The 18,000-nt window shown below is 39.4% G+C and overlaps 1 protein-coding gene across 2 annotated transcripts in view; it reads right to left on the bottom strand.

Moving 5' to 3' along the window:
• The window catches only part of jazf1b (JAZF zinc finger 1b), a 230,130-nt gene that overhangs the window by 118,928 nt on the left and 93,202 nt on the right, over positions 1-18,000 (bottom strand). Inside the window, exon 2 of one of the 2 annotated variants that reach the window (XM_048555012.2) lies at positions 7,675-7,747. The exons of the other annotated variant lie outside the window; for it this stretch is intronic. Coding sequence (XP_048410969.1) covers positions 7,675-7,747 — 73 coding nt within the window. The remainder of the gene's footprint in view (positions 1-7,674; positions 7,748-18,000) is intronic. 2 annotated transcript variants of the gene reach the window in all.

Here is an 18,000-nt window from a genome sequence, read left to right on the forward strand (position 1 = left end):
AGGAGCTAGCAGGATGCTGCCTCTGAAACTGCACTGAAAGATCTCCACTCAAAGGGACCCTGGCAGCACTGTATGATGCAATTCGCTCAGCAATATGCAGGAAAGTAGGAAAACAGTTAGAAGACAGCGGCAAGCTACTCCCCCAGTCTATCGAGAGCTCCCTGGAGGGAATACTGGAAACAGTCAGGTCATGCAAAGTTCTCTTTCCAGAGAAGAGCAAGAGGACATTAGCCAGCCTCACTAAAGAGATATTAATTGAGGTTTCAGGAAAGCAAGCAGATGGAATGCAATGTAGTGAACGTGGATCCAGTACCATAAATGTTTCAATGATCTCCAAAGGTCTGGCCCAGGTGAGCGCCTTGCAACTCTTTGCTGACAGAAATCATTCTCTCAATTCCTTAGAAATCTTTCTACACAGTTGTCATGAGAGTAGAACATTAATGCCACAAACAGTTAGTTCTGCCCAGGCTCTTCCTCATGTACCCACAAGAACAAAAATCACTAACACTGAGCTGTAACTTGGCATCTTTGCTCTCTCCATCCCTTCCAAATGCGTTACCTCCATTCTCAGAAATATCTGAATCCACCACTGTCCTAACTTTGTCTTTTCGCATTGCGAGAAAGAGAGTCCACAACTGCAAAGACAAACAAGTGGAGCCGGGCCTGCATTCATAACCATCCTGATGGTGACAGGGGAAGAAGCTTTGGAGATTCATTTGGCAGCAGTAGAAGCAGTAGAAGGGAGAATGCAACAGAGTCCTCAGAGGAGGAATATAACTCAAAGAATGATTCATGTAAACTATAGAATAGCACACAGACACCTGAGTAGGTCTAGCATCACAGATAGCACATGTTGAGAAGCACTTCATACAGGAACGGGCATCAGAAGCAGAGACAGCTAGGTAGAGTTTCTGGACAGCTAAGCATGCTTTAAGTTTTGCATAGCTGGACATGGATGCTGAATAATCTGTGACCTATCCTGTTAAAAAAAGGAGTGCATTTCAATTAGATGCACAGCTCACACGTTGATACTTCTGACATAATCAAATGTTTAAAAAAAAAGGATTTAAATAGTACCTTGGTGCAACTTCCAGAAAAGTCTCTAAGCGCTTTTTGTAATTAATATAATATTCAAGTATTAGTTGGTTGGAAATTGCAATCAATTGAAAAAGAAATCAGCCACTGTGTAAGAAGTCTCTTGCCTCATTAGTGTTCATTTTGCACCATCACCAAAGCCAATTTCATCTCCTATTTGATTGAAAAATATCAACGTATGTGTTGCATTATGAACAAACGGATGAAGGATTCACTTTTTCAACTTCCACTCAGAGAGAGTATTTCATTTTTTAGCATTCACTCATGGCATGTTGCTATCACTGACTACACCAGTGTATATTGTCCATTCCTAATTGCACTGGAGAAGGTGGTGGTAAGCTGCCTTCTTGAACATTGAGATGGAGGTACACTCACCATGCTGTTAAGAATTCCACGATTTTGATCCAGCATCAATGAAATAATGATGGTATAGTTCTCATCAACTCATAAGTTACAATGTTAGATTTTGTGGAGAATGAGCAGTCCATACAACTGCAACATTTCTCCGCAAGTTTTTTTCCATTACACTGAACCAAAATTTGCCATTTCTGAGCTATTGTACTTATTTTTGATTGACTTAATTATCCAACATAACTGATGCCAACTCAAAGCAGCCCTCCTAACTTCCAAATGCATCTCTAAAGTAGGGGGCTTCTGAAAATAGGGCTTGCTACCAAATGCAAGCCCTTCCATTCTCCAACCTCCACCATGTCTTTTTGTAGTTTTGACTTCCCTCCTTGCTTCCTTCCATTACAGCTGCCATCTACCCAGCCAGATGATAGAGGTCTTTGCACCTCTGCACTCTACCTGTCCCCTGAGCCCATTTGCTACTTCCTTCTATAAACTCACCTGTGATAGTATGAATTGGTATGTAATTATGACTTTGTAATTGAATTTAAAACACTTAGCAACAGAGTAAAAAACACAATAAGCACTTGAAAAAAACATGCTGCTTGGCGCAGTATATTCTTTGTTGTATGTTGTGTCTGTCTGTAATTAAGGTCTCCTAAGCATTGCTCATAAAAATACAATAGGTTGTCTAGATTTTTCTTTGGCAGTAGACCAGAGTCTCAGTAGCAAAGGAAATGTGCTTTCACTTTTAGTCAGCTGAAGTCTGGTGAAGTACAGTTAACAAAAGTCGTTATTATATTGTTTTGCATGAAAATTTAACTAGAAGAGAGATTTATTTTGGATGTCTTATATAAAATTTCTCACTAAGATTTACTTTTCTTAGGGTTCGAGTTCCATATTTATTCAACATAGATAGTCTGAAAATATAAATACTCACATATAAGTAAAACCATCTGTTACTGGATATTTTATGCCTAAAAATATTGGATAAATTCTATCTGGTGAAATGGTCTAAATACTTCACCTTCATCATATATTCAATTACCTGGACCCTTGCTGGATATGCTTAGAATAACCAGTTCCTAAAACTAAAGTGAAACATTTGCGATGACAGTGATGTCGTTCTGTCATTAACTATTACATTACAGAATTACAGATATGCAAAATTAAATATTAGCACAAAATTGCATTCTAATGCAATTATAAACTATAACTTAAAGACTAGAATTAAAACTAAAACAGAATATTCCATAAAATACAATTCATTTCATATCTGAAACAAATTTCAGAATTATGGGAAATCAGACAAGCAGAAAATCAGAAGGTGCCTCTGTCCCACTGAGCCAATTTCAGTCAGGCTTAGTTGATTTATACTCTCCTGTGTACTGGAAGAGTGCTCCCTCATGTGGCTGTCTTCAGTTGTTGAAACCCGCAGGATAAAAACACCATGGTGGAAAATTCGTCACAGGCTGCACTTTCAATTTGCTTTGCATTTTAAAAAAATTGGCAATAAACTTTTCACAACATGAAACCGGTAACTGTAGATAATACAGGAGAACAGTGAACATAGATTAAATTAAGCATCAAGAAGAGCCTGAATATTTTTTGTCTAGAAGGTGAAAAATCTGCAGATGTATGGAACTTATTTTAAAGGGAGAATCTAATGCACATGGACAGAATTTTGTCAGGTGTGCACTCTTGCTGATGTTGGACCAAGAGTGTGCCACATCCAGTCTGCTGATTTTTCTGCATTTCCAAAGCGATTAAAATTAAATTCAAAGAGGTCAGGAACCAGCAGGTGGGATGGCATCTAAAAAGATCATACACTTTAAAGGTAAATGCACTAATCCTTTTAGAAGTCCTTGTTGTATTTTTCTTTTTTGGCTTTCAACTGGGCCTTGTACCAGATGGGTTGCTATTAGAACTACTTAAAGTTGACGTGCTCAATGGAAAAGTATGTCAGAGAAGAGAGCTGAATAAATTAGGTCATCCTGAAAGCTGATCTGGGCCTGCCTGTCAATGCTTGCACATACCCCCACCTGAAACCCAACATTTACAGAGGCAAGTAATAACAAGAGGTAACTTACTTTGGTTGATATTAGTGGAAGCATCTCTGTCCAATGATGGCTTGAGCAGAACAATTCGTAGTGATGCCATAAAACAGTACAAATGTCTATCTAATTAACTTGCTGGTTTCTCAGAAGTCCTCCAGGCACACACTGTTGTGCTTTACAAGATATTGTATGATTGAGATTATCAGGTGTCAGAGACACCCATTTGGTCACACCTATCAAGATGCTATCAACCAGTCGCACGGCCTCTGGGAAGTCCATCTAGGAACAACTTTAATAACCATCTTTGTTGACTGTAGATCAGCTCTGTCCCTTGCCACAGAGTTATTGGTGCTTACATTGCTGCTACAGCTAGCAATGTGGCCATGATAATGGAAAACCTTGGCCTGAAACTTAACGATGCCTTCTTGCATGCATGTTGTAGTTCTTGCACATAGATGGAAGTGGAAAACCATGCTTATAAGCTTCTGATGCAGCGTAATCTTTGCTCGAGTAACCATAAAAAAAATTGAGTCGTGGGCTTACTGTCATTTGTCTTATTCTACCTGCACCCAGGGTCTCTTTCTAACTCCTAGTTTACCATTTCTTAAGCCAATGAGTTGAGATTCATTTTTATGTCTTCAAAAAAATCTTTGGTCTCCCAATTCCTTTGAACATTTTTTTCTGAGCCCTAGCCCACTGCTATATGACTCACAAATAAATGGTAATTTCTACCATTGTGTAGGACATTTAAGGTAATTCTGCTTATTTAATCAACTTGGCTGCACAACAAAATCTTGGAGCTCAAAACCCTTAAAAAAATCTGAAACTTTCAAATAACTGGATTTTAATCTAAAAGATGCTGATTTCTGGGTAATCAGCATTTATCTCTAATTATTCAAGAATTTAGTTATGCCAGGATCTTTGGACAAGCGTCAATGCAAAACATTTTTGAGAAGTAAAACAGTGTTTGGCTCTTTCTTCTTTGGCATGATTTTTACTTTAAAAGATTACATGCAGTATCACAAGTGTGTGCATCTAACTCTATTTTGCTCCATCTTCTTTATGCAAGTATGTAAACTCTTTCCACTGAGCTGTTATTTTTAATTCATCACACAAGCAATTTGCTTTTGTAGAATGTGAACATAAACGTAGAACATTATGAACTTCATATTTCTTAACGTTAAGTGGATATCTCCCAATGGTGACAAATGGAATTTATGAGTTCATAAATTATCACCTTCAGTTCTTAAACGCAATAGATTCACAAATATATAATTCCTCAGATTGAAAAGAGAAGTGAGATATTTGGAGAAATAGTTTTCCCACAAAATCAACAGAGGGAGAAGGCTGGGCAGTTGGAAGAGAGTGAGAGAGTGGAGGGGCGAAGAGAGAGAGGGGTCAAGAGGGGGGCGGGGAGAGACAGCAAGACAGAGTGAGAAAGAGAGAGAGAGAGAGGGAGGGAGAGAGAGAGAGAGAGAGAGAGAGAGAGAGAGAGAAAGACAGACAGACAGGGGGGTGGGGGAGGAGGGAGAGAGAGAGGGAGAAGAGAGGAGAGAGCGCAAGAGCGAGAGCAACAGGCAAATACTAGCAGTTTAATCCGACAGTCAACGTGACTCAGGTGAGGGGAGGAGTTGGGAGTGACAGTCCTTTGTGGTAAACTCAGCCAGTGGGAATTGAACCCAAGATGACGGCATCACTTTGTATCACAAATCGGCCATCCAGCCAACTGAGCTAACCGACTCCAATAAATTGTGATACTTGTTGCAGCTGTTAAACCTTCATCCTGACCTCTACTTTCCAACTTTTCTATTTTCAAGTTTTTGCCTTTTCAAATTTGTTTTCTTCCCATAAGTTTTCACTATTTCATTCGTTATATCCATTAATTTCTGTTGATCATCCGTGCTAGATATTAGGGCCCACTGGTCTGCAAATCTTACTACCTTAACCATTGCCCTCTGACTATGACATTCTTCTATATTTCATTAAAGAAGACAAAGCCCATTATTTCATAAATCAGTATCTATCCACCCAATGTAATAGGTTCAAGTGTTAGGCATTAATTTCTGCTATATTGAAACATTTTAAAAGGAAAGCTTCAGACTAGATTTTCTTCAGTTGTCACACTGAGGAATATGCTCCTAGTCTCTCGTCAACACTAGTTCGTACCATGAAATGGGTGTGCACAGTGTTACAATCCATCTTTCACCAAATGCCAGAATTATAGCCTCAAAAACAACAATCATCGTAAAATTTACTTCATAAATCTCTAGAAAAGCTAGTTAATTTGAAGGGGCAGCACAGGCCTATTTGAGATCTATTCTTTCAGCAAACAATCTACTTCTGATTCTCCGATGGAGGAAAAGGTCATTGATGAAGCAGTTGAAGATGATTTTATCTGAGAAAATCTTGCAGAATTGTTCTCCGACTCAGATTATTAATCACCAATCAACACACCCTATTGTAGTATGAATCAAGCCAAGAGAAAGTTTTCCTCTGATCCCCATCAACTTCAAGATTACAAGGACTCTTTGATGCCTCAGCAAAATGCTACTTGATCTCAAGGGTAGTCATACGCATCTTATTTCAGCTTTAGAACCAGGATCTTTTAGATCAAGACTGTAATGAGGTCTGGAGACTCGAGGCCTTGGCCAAACTCAACTCAGTGTTGCTGAACAGGTGCCACTTTAGAATAGTGTCAACATTATCTCCCATCATTCTGCTCATAACAAAGAGTCAACCAATTGGGCAGTAATTTGCTACATTCAATTTTTCTCACTCTTGAGCACAGTAAATCCCAGCTTCATAGCTGTACTAGAACATTTAGCCAGGATGTGGTGAATTCTGGAGCATAAGTCTTCAGCTCTAGAGAGTAAAGTTTGAGGGAGCCTTCTTCATCTAGTGTGCTCAACCACCATTTGACACCACAAGCATTGCAACAACCTGTCTGAAAATCAGCATTTGCTATAATAGAGACTTCAGAAAGAGATCACAATGTATCATTAACTTGTTATTTGTCAAGATGGTCATGACCACTTGTCTTTTGCACATGTTGAAATGTAAGATCATTGGAGATGAAGGCATTCAGTGAATCTCCTCATTTTGGAGTTTACTTGTCCACACTACTCATGATTCTGTGTCAGGACTGCAAAACATTATGTGGCATCAAACAGAGCCCTAGCTGGAGTCAACAGGAATCAGTGTAACGCTTTCTACTAATATGGAGGTATTCCAAGCACCAAGCAAGACAGTTGTGCCTGTTGGAGATCATTCATCTCAGTCCCATCATATCACTGCAGGAATTCCTCAGAATAGGGCCCTAGCCCTAGCCATCTTCAGTTGCTTCATCAATGGTCTTCCTTCCATCATAAGGCCAGAAGTGGTGATGTCTATTGATGACATGTTCAGCACCATTCACAATTCCTCAGACAATTAAATAGTTAGCTTTAAGGTTTTGGAGTAGATCTGTAGCTTGGGTTGTGGGTGTTGAGGTTGGTTGGCTCGTTGAGTTGTTTTTGTTGTTCCGCAGACATTTCGTTACCATGCTGGGTAACATCCTCATGCAGCCTCCGATGAAGCGTCGGTGTGTTTTCCTGCCTGGTTTTTAAACTCTGGGGTCCGTTGTGATGGGTTGCCTCACTTGCGGGTTTCCTCCGTACATGCCACCATGGAGGAAACTTGGAAGTGAGGCAACCCATCACAATGGACCCCAGAGTTTAAAAACCAGGCAGGAAAACACACCGACGCTTCATCGGAGGCTGCACTGAGGATGTTACCCAGCATGGTAACGAAATGTCTGTGGAACAACAACAACAACTCGATGAGCCAACCAACCTCAATAGTTAGCTTATAAAACACTTATGAAAGTTGCATTAATCAGTACGATTGGGAAGGGAGCTCAATTTTATATTACCAGTTCAGTATTACACTACAAATTCATGATCACTCATTTTCTGCTCATGTCAAACAACAGACAAAAACATTTTAACAAAAGTGGAAAAATTAGTAAATAAAGTAGTTAAATTTATGATGTTAAAAACTAGCCGAAACTATTGTACTTCAAGAGTTGGTTTCATAATGCTCTGCACCACCACTCCCTCCAACTATCTTTTAGGGATTTTCTACAGTAACTAACAAAATCTCCCACTTACATATTCATATGAGAAATCCTTCTTACCTGTTAACATAACTAAGAGCTACATATGTCGGCTGTTGCAGTTCCTGTTTCTCTAGCACGCGTGGGTCAGTATCTGCAGGGGAGAAAGTTTAGAACTATTAACATTTGTACTTTATATTTTCACACTAATTTACCAAGAGACTTTCAAGTACAGAAAATGCAAATTAGTTCATATGTTGCGATCAGATAAACAATGCCCAGTATTTAAAGAATGTAACTTCACTTCAGTTGACACCAACTTGTCAGGAAATTGAAACAAAGAAAATTTTTGAGATGCAATTTTGACAATAGTAAAAGATTTGATCCATTAAAACATTGCTGTTGGATGACCCAATACTATGGCAAGCCCACAACTTAGTCTATTCCTAAGTTCAATGATCTCATGATCAAAAGACTCAAACTCACAATAAATATGCTATACTTAATTTAAAAAGACTACTGTATTAATGGCAATCTCACATGGCGTAACCAAGGGTTCGTTGCAAGCACAGAACAGTCTTAAATGACCTCAAGTCTATGGAACATGGAAGATGGAAGGCTAGCCCAGAAGTGCAATGGAATAATTAAGTCTCGAGTTGTGGTTTTTCAACCGGTGTGCCACGGCACAAGCCGCATGCCACAACATTTTCCGAAAGCAGTGGAGCTTTACTTCAGCATCAAGGCTGCACTCGTGCTTTTCAATCCGCTCTGGAATCTTGGTATCAATTAGTGAAGGTAGTATCCGCTGACACTTGGTGCCCCTATTGACTGTGCATGCGCAAGCCTCCGAAGTCATACGTGCGTGGACTTCTGATCCCACGCACGTGTGGACATATGTCACGAAGGTGAAGTCTGGAGTGATATCTTTGCATTTGTTTTAGTTGACTACGGTTGAATACCTGATGATCTCTGACCATACTATGGTTGAATAACAGCCGTTTGGAACAACATACTTCTGCAAGCTACCATTTTCAACATGACATATATGAAAAATAACAGTAAGAATTGCTCGTCGCTGGAGCAAGATTTGCAGATGGCCCTCTCAAAGCCTCCCTGGATCAGAAGGCTCTCTGCACAATGGCTGGCCCAGTTTATCACTAATCCAGTAAACTGCAATTTACTCTATATTGTATTTTATCCTGATCCATTGTTCATGGATAGTTAAGATATAGTTGAGTTGAGCAGATTTTGAAAATCTGTCAAAGATGGTATATTTTTGTTGGTGGATTTGAAACATTAATGATTTAATTATTCTTTAGCTTATTGTGTACTGTATGTTGAAAACCTCTCCAGCAAAGCCATTACCACCATAAGTGCAAGGAAATGTGATACTGATGAGCAATCAATTCAGCTGAAAGAAGTGCTTTGGAATTGTTTATCAAGGCACAAGGCAATGTGACAATGAAAAGATTGGGAACCACTGGTGTCGAGACTACAAAGGGATGAGCTGAGATAGAGATGAACTCAGGCAATATTAGTTATAGAAAGAGAGTTACTGGTGGCATGGATGCATGGGCTGAAACTCATCCTGGGGACAAATACAATACAAAGTTGGAAGCAGCATTGTTCAAATCAGTTAAGAGGTCCAGGGTTCAATTGATAACTAACAAACAGAGTCTGTGGCAGACAATGACGCTATAAAACTTTGGTCTTTCCAGTGTTTTATCAGAAGAAATTGCTGCTCATCAATAATAAATATTAAACAAGAAGTCTGACAAGTCAGAGACAATGGAGGAATTGAAACAAATCAGTGGTGAGGTTGAGCCGGGTGTTGTCTGTACTTGGAACGTAACATCCTTTTTTTTTGGATGATGCAACTCTGGGAAAGTATGTCGATGAGACATTAGATGGGCTCCACATTAGATCCTTGGAGGAAACCAATAGCAGCACTTCAAGAACAAGAAATGTCATGAGATTGAGGGAGGGATTAGGTAGATAAAACCAGATTAGCTGAGTGCACTTCCATTCAGTTGGATGATGATGGAGGTACTGGAGGAGGATGGAATGATCAACTTTGTTAAAGGCAGCAGATGGATTGAAAAGGATACGAATTGACACTTTATCTTTGTCACAGTCACAGAACATGTTATTTGTCTCGTTGGCAAGCACTGTTTCAATGCTATGACAGGGTGGAAGCCTTAATGAGTGGGATTCAAACATGCTACTGGGAAATATGGGAATAGAATTGGTAGTCAACAGCATATTCATGGATTTTGGAAAAGCAATGAACTTGGGGAAGATCGGCAATTGTTTACAATGTCAGCAGAGTCAAGGGTTACTCTTTTAACAAAGACAATAATGATGGCAGATTTGAGGAAGGAGAGGAAGACAGTACAGACAGAGACAATCTTTAACAATATAAGTTAACTTCTCATTTTGGCTATCACGTTGAGTGGGGGAAAAGGGTTAAGGATTTGATGGCAAAATGGACAAAATTGGCTTCACAGTAGGAGACAGAGAATGATGGCAGAGGGTTGTTTTTTGGACTGGAGACCTGTAACTAGTGGTATTCCACAGGAATCAGTGCTGGGTCCACTTTTGTGTGCCATTTGTATAAATTATTCGGTGAGAATATAGGAAACATGGTTATTATGTTTGTAGACGACACCAAGATTGGTGGGTATAGTGGGGAATGAAGGTTATCTAGGATTACAAAGGGATCTTGATCAATTGGATCAATGGGGGTGAAGAGTAGCAAATGGAGTTTGATTTGGATAAATGCAAGGTATTGCATTTTGGTAAAACAAACAAAGACTTATACAATTGAATGTAGGGCCTTGGGCAGTGTTGTAGAACACAGACACCTGGGGTTCAGGTACATAATTCTTTGAAGTTTGCAACACATGAAGATAGGGTGGCTAAGAAGATGTTTAGCACACTTGTCTTTATTGCTCAGGCTTTTGAGTCTAGGGCTTGGGATATTATGCTGAGCTTGTACAGACATTGATGAGGCCTCTTCTGGAATACTGTGTCTAGTTCTAATCTTCCTGTTAATGGGAAGGATATTATTAAGCTGGAGAGGGTTCAGAGAGATTTACCAGGATGTTGCTGGGAATGGAGGGCTTGAGTCATAAGGAGAGGCTAGATTGCTGGGACATTTTTCACTGGAGTGTGGGAGGTTGAGAGGTGACCTTACAGACGTTTATAAAATCACGATGGGTACAGATAAGTTGAATGGCAGATATCTTTTCCTGAGGGTGGGGAATTTGAAGTCCAGGGGGCATTTTTTTAAGGTGACAGGAGAAAGATTTTAAAAAGACATAGGGGCATTTTCTTAAAAACAAAGAATGGTTCATGTGTGGAATGAACTTCCAGAGGAAGTGGAAGATGTGGATACAGCTACAACATTTAGATGGCATTTAGTAAGTACATGAATAAGAAATGTTTGGAGGGTTATGAGCCAAGAGCTGACAGATGGGCTTATATTAGTTTGGGATTGTGGCTGGTTGAACTGAGGGGTCTGTTTCTGTGCTGTATGACTCTATGAACTCAGAGAGAATCAGAAAAAAGATGCACCTTCAAGGCTCGAGGAAGAAGGAATTTTGAAGGTAGTTTCACTTTATGGGCTGTGAGGGAAGGAAACACCAGAGATGAATGAATAGACAGCTTCAGTCTTAGTAACAAGGAAGCTCATGAGCCTTTTGCACTTGGTGTTCGAGTTGAGGGGGCAGAGGGCAGAGCAAGGAGGCTGCGGATTAAAAAGATCATTTATATTGAAAAATTCTGATAAATTCAATATCTGGGCTAATTAACCATGCAAAAAGGATATGATGTATTAATGGTGACCTGGATTTAAACCAAAGGCCTTGTGAAGTGCAGTACTAGGCTGGGCTCTAGATTGCTAATTTCTTCTCTGACATCACATCTTCATTGGAACTATGCTGAAAAACTCCATGTCTCTGCAGACTGATAAGCAACAGCAGCAAAATGGAAGCAGCTCCACAATTCCTGGACTACATGCATTAATATGCCCTAAATTCTACATGAAAAGCAGCAGATATTTCCCTTTCTATACTGAAGCCGATCTACCCAGGTTGATTTTAATGCAGATACTTTAACATCCTTTCCAATGTACTGCTGTTCACCTTACTGTAAAGGCAGCCCTAAAATGAACAGGTCCCAGGTTTTGAGAATTGTCTCAATTTATCTTAAAACCTCATTACTAAAAATTTTCAGCCATCACCAAATGTATTTATGTCAACTTCTCAAAAAAAACCACAAATCAGTCTCACTAGAAAATTACTTTTGTATGGAATACTGTCCTAACTTACATTTAAATTGTGAAGATTTGTTTTGCTGAACAGTTACTGTAACAAAGTCCATCACTTCCAGAAAGGTCGGTAATTTGAAATTCTAATTGGCTCATTACAGAATTAGATTGAGGCTAACTATAAAAGGTCTGCCCAGGAATGGAGTTTAGCACAAGGCTCTGGTCAGACCACATTTGGAATACTGTGAGCAGTTTTGGGCCGTATCTAAGAAAGGATGTACTGGCACTGGAGAAGGTACACAACAGGCTTACGATAATGATTCCAGGATAAAGGGCTTGTCATGGAGATGCGGTTGAAGACTCTGGGTCTATACTCAATGGAGTTTAGAAGCAAAAGGAGTCATCTGATTGAAAATTACAGAATACTGAGATGGATATAGTGTACATGATACTTCCCCTAGTAGGAGAGAGTAGGACACAATGGCACAGCCACAGAGTGAAGGGATAACTCTTTAGAACGGAGATGAGGAGGAATTTCTTCAGTCAGAGGGTATCCACAGAGGTAATCTGTAGAACTCATTGCATGCCTATGGAAGCCAAGTCATTCAGTGTGTCTAAGTCAGAGATGAATCGGTTCTTGATTAGTAAGGGGATCTAGGGCTGAAGGGAGAAGGCAGGAGAATGAAACTGAGAAACACATCAGCCATGATCAAATGGCAGAGCATTCAATGGGCTGAATGGCCTAATTCTGCTCTTTTATCTTATGAACTGTTCAGGGACAAAGATCAGCATAGGGATCATGCATGAATTTAAACATAAGTGCATAGAGTTCTCTTGATCAAAATGTCTTTGTAGCAACAGAATTTAATTGGGATGCTGCTGCTTTCCAAAGTTCCTGCTTTCAGACCATTAGCACAATATAACTGCAGTTCAAGATGAAGCACACGACAGAAACAAATACACTTTTGCAAATTATAGACATGCACAAAGCTTAAACTGAAAAAGAAACAATGAAAAATAATATTAGACATATTTGTGGAAATTCAAATCATGCAGGGCATTTTGTTTTTTTTCCAAAAACACCTCCCTGTAACCCACTTGACCCAGTAACAGTTCTTAAAACCTCAATTCATTAGGTCATCAAAGCTACTACATGTAAGTGGAACTATTACAAGAAAGACTTTCTATTTACGCAAAAGGATAAACAATTTATACATCTGAATGGTAGTAATGCTGGTTTAATTTCCTTACGGTTTCAGCTTTTCTAAGATGACAGGTATTTTAAAAAGCATAAGAGAAGGAAATTTGCACCAGTCATTCAAAGTGAAAGCCTTGGACTGATCTAATTCATTAGTGTAAACATTGTCATAAGTTAAATGTATTATCATTAAGCTTAGCAAATAACTTGCAAATGTTGGTTCAAGGAAATTTGTAAATGCAATTGCATGTCAGTGTGATACTTGAATAGAATATTATTTGTTGAAAAGAATCTAATTCAGATGAGAGTAAAATGCTGCAAAGAAACTGATTATTAAAGCTATGAGAAATATTGAAGCTCATCAAGTTAATGATACTTGTGTCTTCTTAAATGGTTTCTGTTAATGTAAAAATATTATAATGATTTTCAAACGTTTAGAATGTCAACATATACGATATGATGGATGCCATTCTTGACATCTTTATTCAATTTGAAGTTAGTTTGAATGCAGAAAAATATTGTGCCTATACTGTCATGTCAATTTTAATTAAAAGCAAAAGTTGCTAAATTATATCTCAACATACACTGCGCCTTTTGAACTGGGATTAGCGGGCAACATCATCAAGATCAAGTTACAACAGCTCAGGTGCCACACTAAGAAAGACAGTAAAAACGTTCCTCTATTACCCCCAATACTGCATCTTTACCCTAGGTTAGGGAACACACCAACAAAATACTATCATTTCTCTCTTCAGGTATTCTTGTGGTCTCAACGGATTGACAACTAATTACCAGATTATGCATAATTTAGTGCGATAAGTTTACTCTGAATAGTTAAATGCTACTATTTTAACATGTAGATTTTCTGTCGATAAGGCTTTGAACTAACTAGAGGGTTTCCCACGAAATAATGAGTTCAGTTGCATGGAAATTTATAGAAAAAATAAAAGGGGGACGGGGTGCTGAGTAGAGATTATTTATAATGTCCTGAACAAGTAATAGGACAGAGTATGAAAAGGCTCAGGAATCTAACTTCAGGCACAGCAGATAAGGGGAGAGCTATGCATGTAGCGGGGGGGGGGGGGGGGGGGGGGGGGGGGGCAGTCAGCACAGGACTGAAGGTGTTGTGCAAAAACACGTGGTATGCAAACAAGGTAAGTGATCTTATAGTGGAGATTGAAACTGGAGGGTACTATGTTGTGGGTATCACACAGGCGTGGCTGCGAGGGGATCACAGTTGGAAACTAAATATCCAAGGATACATATCCTATTGAAACAACAGGCAGATGGGCAGAGGGAGCAGGGTTGGCTTGTTGGTAAGAAATGAAAGTAAATCAATAACAAGGAGTGATGTGAAATCAAGTGTGGGGGTAGAGTTGAAGATGGCTATTGCAACACCCCTGTTTTAAGCAGGGAGGGACACAGAAGAAAGGCAATTATAGTCTGGTTATTCTGACCTCAGTCATTGGTACGATTTTAGAATCCATTATTTAGAATGAGATTGCAGAGTACTTGGAAGTGCATGTTAAAATACGACAGAGTTAGTCTGACCTCATCAAGGGGAGTTCATGTCTGACAATTCTGTTAGAGTTCTTTCAGGAGGTAATAAGCAAGTTAGACAAAGGACAGCCAGTGGACATGATCTACTTGGATTTCCAAAAGGCCTCTGATAAGGTGCCGCACAGGAGGCTGCTAAATAAGACAAGAGCCCATGGTGCTAGAGGCATAAGAACGCACATGGGTAGAGGATTGACTGTCTGGCAGAAAGCAGAGAGTTGGGATATAGGGGTGTTTTTCAGAATGACAGCTGGTGACTATTGCTGTTCCACAGGTGTCTGTGTTGGGACTACAATTATTCATGTTATACACTAACAATCTGGATGAAGTAACAGAGGCATTGTTGCTAACTTTGCAGATGGCACAAAGATACATGCAGGGACAGGTAGTGTTGAGGAATGAGGACTCAGACAGGCTAGTAGAGTGGACAAAGAAGTGGCAGATGGAATACAACATGGGAAGGTGTGAGGCTATGAAGGTAGAAATGGGTTCTTGATTAGTATGGGGACCAAGGGTTACAGGGAGAAGACAGGAGAATAGGGTTGAGAAAGATATCAGCCATGATCGAATGGTGGAACACCTGATTGGCCAAATAGCCTAATTCTACAGCTATATCTTATGGTCTTATGGTAAAATAATGGTATCAGGGAATTACACTGCCTACCCATTTAAGCTCAAATTAATTTAACTTCAGACTCTTGAAACTATCCTTTCAATTAGATGTAAATGCATTAGGATGGGTGGGATTTATGCAAAATGGCTTAGAAATGTAGATGTACTCACTTTGGTTTGGAATATGGAGAGTCTCCTTGCCACTGCATATACCAATAATGTATAAATGCAAAAGAAATCTAAAAACTCCCGCGCACGATCACCAAATTTTAAGGGGGTGCACGGACAAATGGTGAGTCCTGAGATGCCTCAATATTGAATCTAAGACATCAGCTTAAAACAGCCAACTGGACGTACCGACAAATCACAGAGTTGACATCACAGGTCACGCAATCAAACTCCAGGCAGAGGGATGGCAAGGTGCTGGGAAGTGCAAGAGAAAAATGGCCAGGGAAGAACAGTCTGTTGTAGAGAGCGGGGGACAGAAGTGGTGCCCAGGTTGTGGGTATTGGCGGCCATGGCAGGTACTGGCAGCGGCACATGTCAATTTAACATAAAGTAAAACACTGAAGAGGCTGAATGAAGAACAGAAAATTCTGGAAATGCTCAGCAGCTCAAGAGGCATTAGTGACGTGCTTTTCTCGGGTGCACACTCAAGTAAATTGAAGGCCTTTCTGCCACATTGTGTTGCGTGGTTTAACACATGGTGAGTGAAGCATTCGAAGTAAAGATCTGAATCTGTCACAAGCACTACAGTTTATTTTAAACATATGAATTGACCATTAAATGTTCCCAGCAAGTATTCATTATATCAACGCAATCACATTAACCAATACAGCTGGCAATGAACCTCCAGGCAAAATATGCCTGCAGTACCTGCCAAGTGTTACAGGTTTTTAGGCCAACCTCTCAATGCAATTGATTGTTATGACGAGGCATATGTATTAAAACTTATTGTTGTGTATCATACAATAACACAACGAATGACAGCATAAATTTTTCACTGCCTCAATGTCCAGATGCGAAGAGGGACCCACACCACAGGTATGTGAGAATGTGATGGGAATGCAAGAAGGGGACCAACCACTGGTTAGGTTGAGGATGAAGGCTGGAAGAAAGGTTACGACAAAGGCATAAGAGTTGGCTGTAAAGGTGGCCTCTCTTTCCCATTGACAGTACGCACAATCAGACAGAACGTCTTTGAACAAGAGTTTCTCCCCACAATCCCCATCTCAGGAAACTTTGCTTTTTGAGATTGTGGCATGACAGATCCTTAAGTAAGCATGAATTGTCTCCTTAAGGACCTCAAATTGCATCTGGGTAGGAAAGCTGTTCAATAGCCTGTCTCCAATATAAGCAGGTGAGGTGGAAAAGTGGCAAAGTCCCTACACTGTATCACCATGTTCATTTAAATGCAAATCCCTTCAAACTCGGTGCCATTACAATCCATCCATGGATAGGGAACATGGTCAGGTTAACATAATTTTCAGAAATTCCATATCAGCATGACCATCACTCCTTTTATGATTTCCAGTATATAATCACAGCAATCAATGAGAATATTAAGATTGCTGGAAAGAAAAAGACATATGTTGAAGCTTTTACCTTGCAGTCACGAGCACATTTGCTGGAACAGCAATGGAAAAGTAGAATGATATTTTATATGGTATGAGAAGGGAGTACTGATTATTTGATAACTACACTAACTGGTACAGGTGTTGCATGGAAGATGCACATATTAAATGATGACTGACAGTTAACAGCCAAGATTTTATTTTAAACCAGGCAGGTTGACTGATTGAGGAATGAACCAATGTAATGCCTTGACTAAATATCAGCTGACAACTGCTAACATTTCAAGTCCTGTGAACCTTCTTCAGAAAGTTCTGATGAAGGGTCACTAGACTCAAAACGGTAATTGTTTTCACTCTCCAAAGACACTACCAGAGTTTCTGCAGCAGTTTCTGTTTTTGTTTCAGACCAACAGTATTCACAGTTCTTTGTTTTGTTATACCAGCTGACATCCATTTTCTCAAATTGAAAATTCATTATTTAAATAGTGTATTTGTCATTGCAAACCTCTTAAACAGCAATCTTCCCTTATGCAGTATATAATGTTGTCACCCCACCCCCATCCCTTTACAATGGCATTCTTCTAGATGTTCTGAAGAGTGCAAAACAAAAAGTTTCAACAAAACACATATTTTTTCAGCAATTCTCTAGTTCTATGCCACAAGATTACCATTTGTATAAGTGACAGTACAGGCTGTCAACAAAGTAGCAAGCATTTTGGACTATGTCACAAAGAACTTATCAGCATTCAACAACATGTCCCTCTCGTACTGGTGATAAGACATACTGAGGACACACAATGGGTACTTAAAAATAATTTCCAGCCACAACTTTCACGCAACAGCAATTAATCGCAAAATATCGCCATAAAAATTAATTTGAATCTTTAAAGTTACATCATTCTCCAATTATCTTAATGGTTAATCTTTGTAAGAACATTGATGCATTTTTCACTTTGAATGGCACAACATCACATTCATAAAGTCCGTCCAAACTTGTGAAAAATATTTTATCATTAGCTATATTGGTCAATGGAACTTGCTAATATCCCTTTAAGTTAATATTTGCAATGAACTTTGCTTGTCCAATCTTCACAATTTCCTGTCCAATCATTTAAATGGTCATTGGATAAACATTTGGATAATAATAGAATAGTATAGGTTAGATGGGCTTCAGTTTGGTTTCAGGTCAGCGCAAC

The sequence above is a fragment of the Stegostoma tigrinum genome, chromosome 2, assembly GCF_030684315.1.
Source record: "Stegostoma tigrinum isolate sSteTig4 chromosome 2, sSteTig4.hap1, whole genome shotgun sequence".
Taxonomy (NCBI): domain Eukaryota; kingdom Metazoa; phylum Chordata; class Chondrichthyes; order Orectolobiformes; family Stegostomatidae; genus Stegostoma; species Stegostoma tigrinum.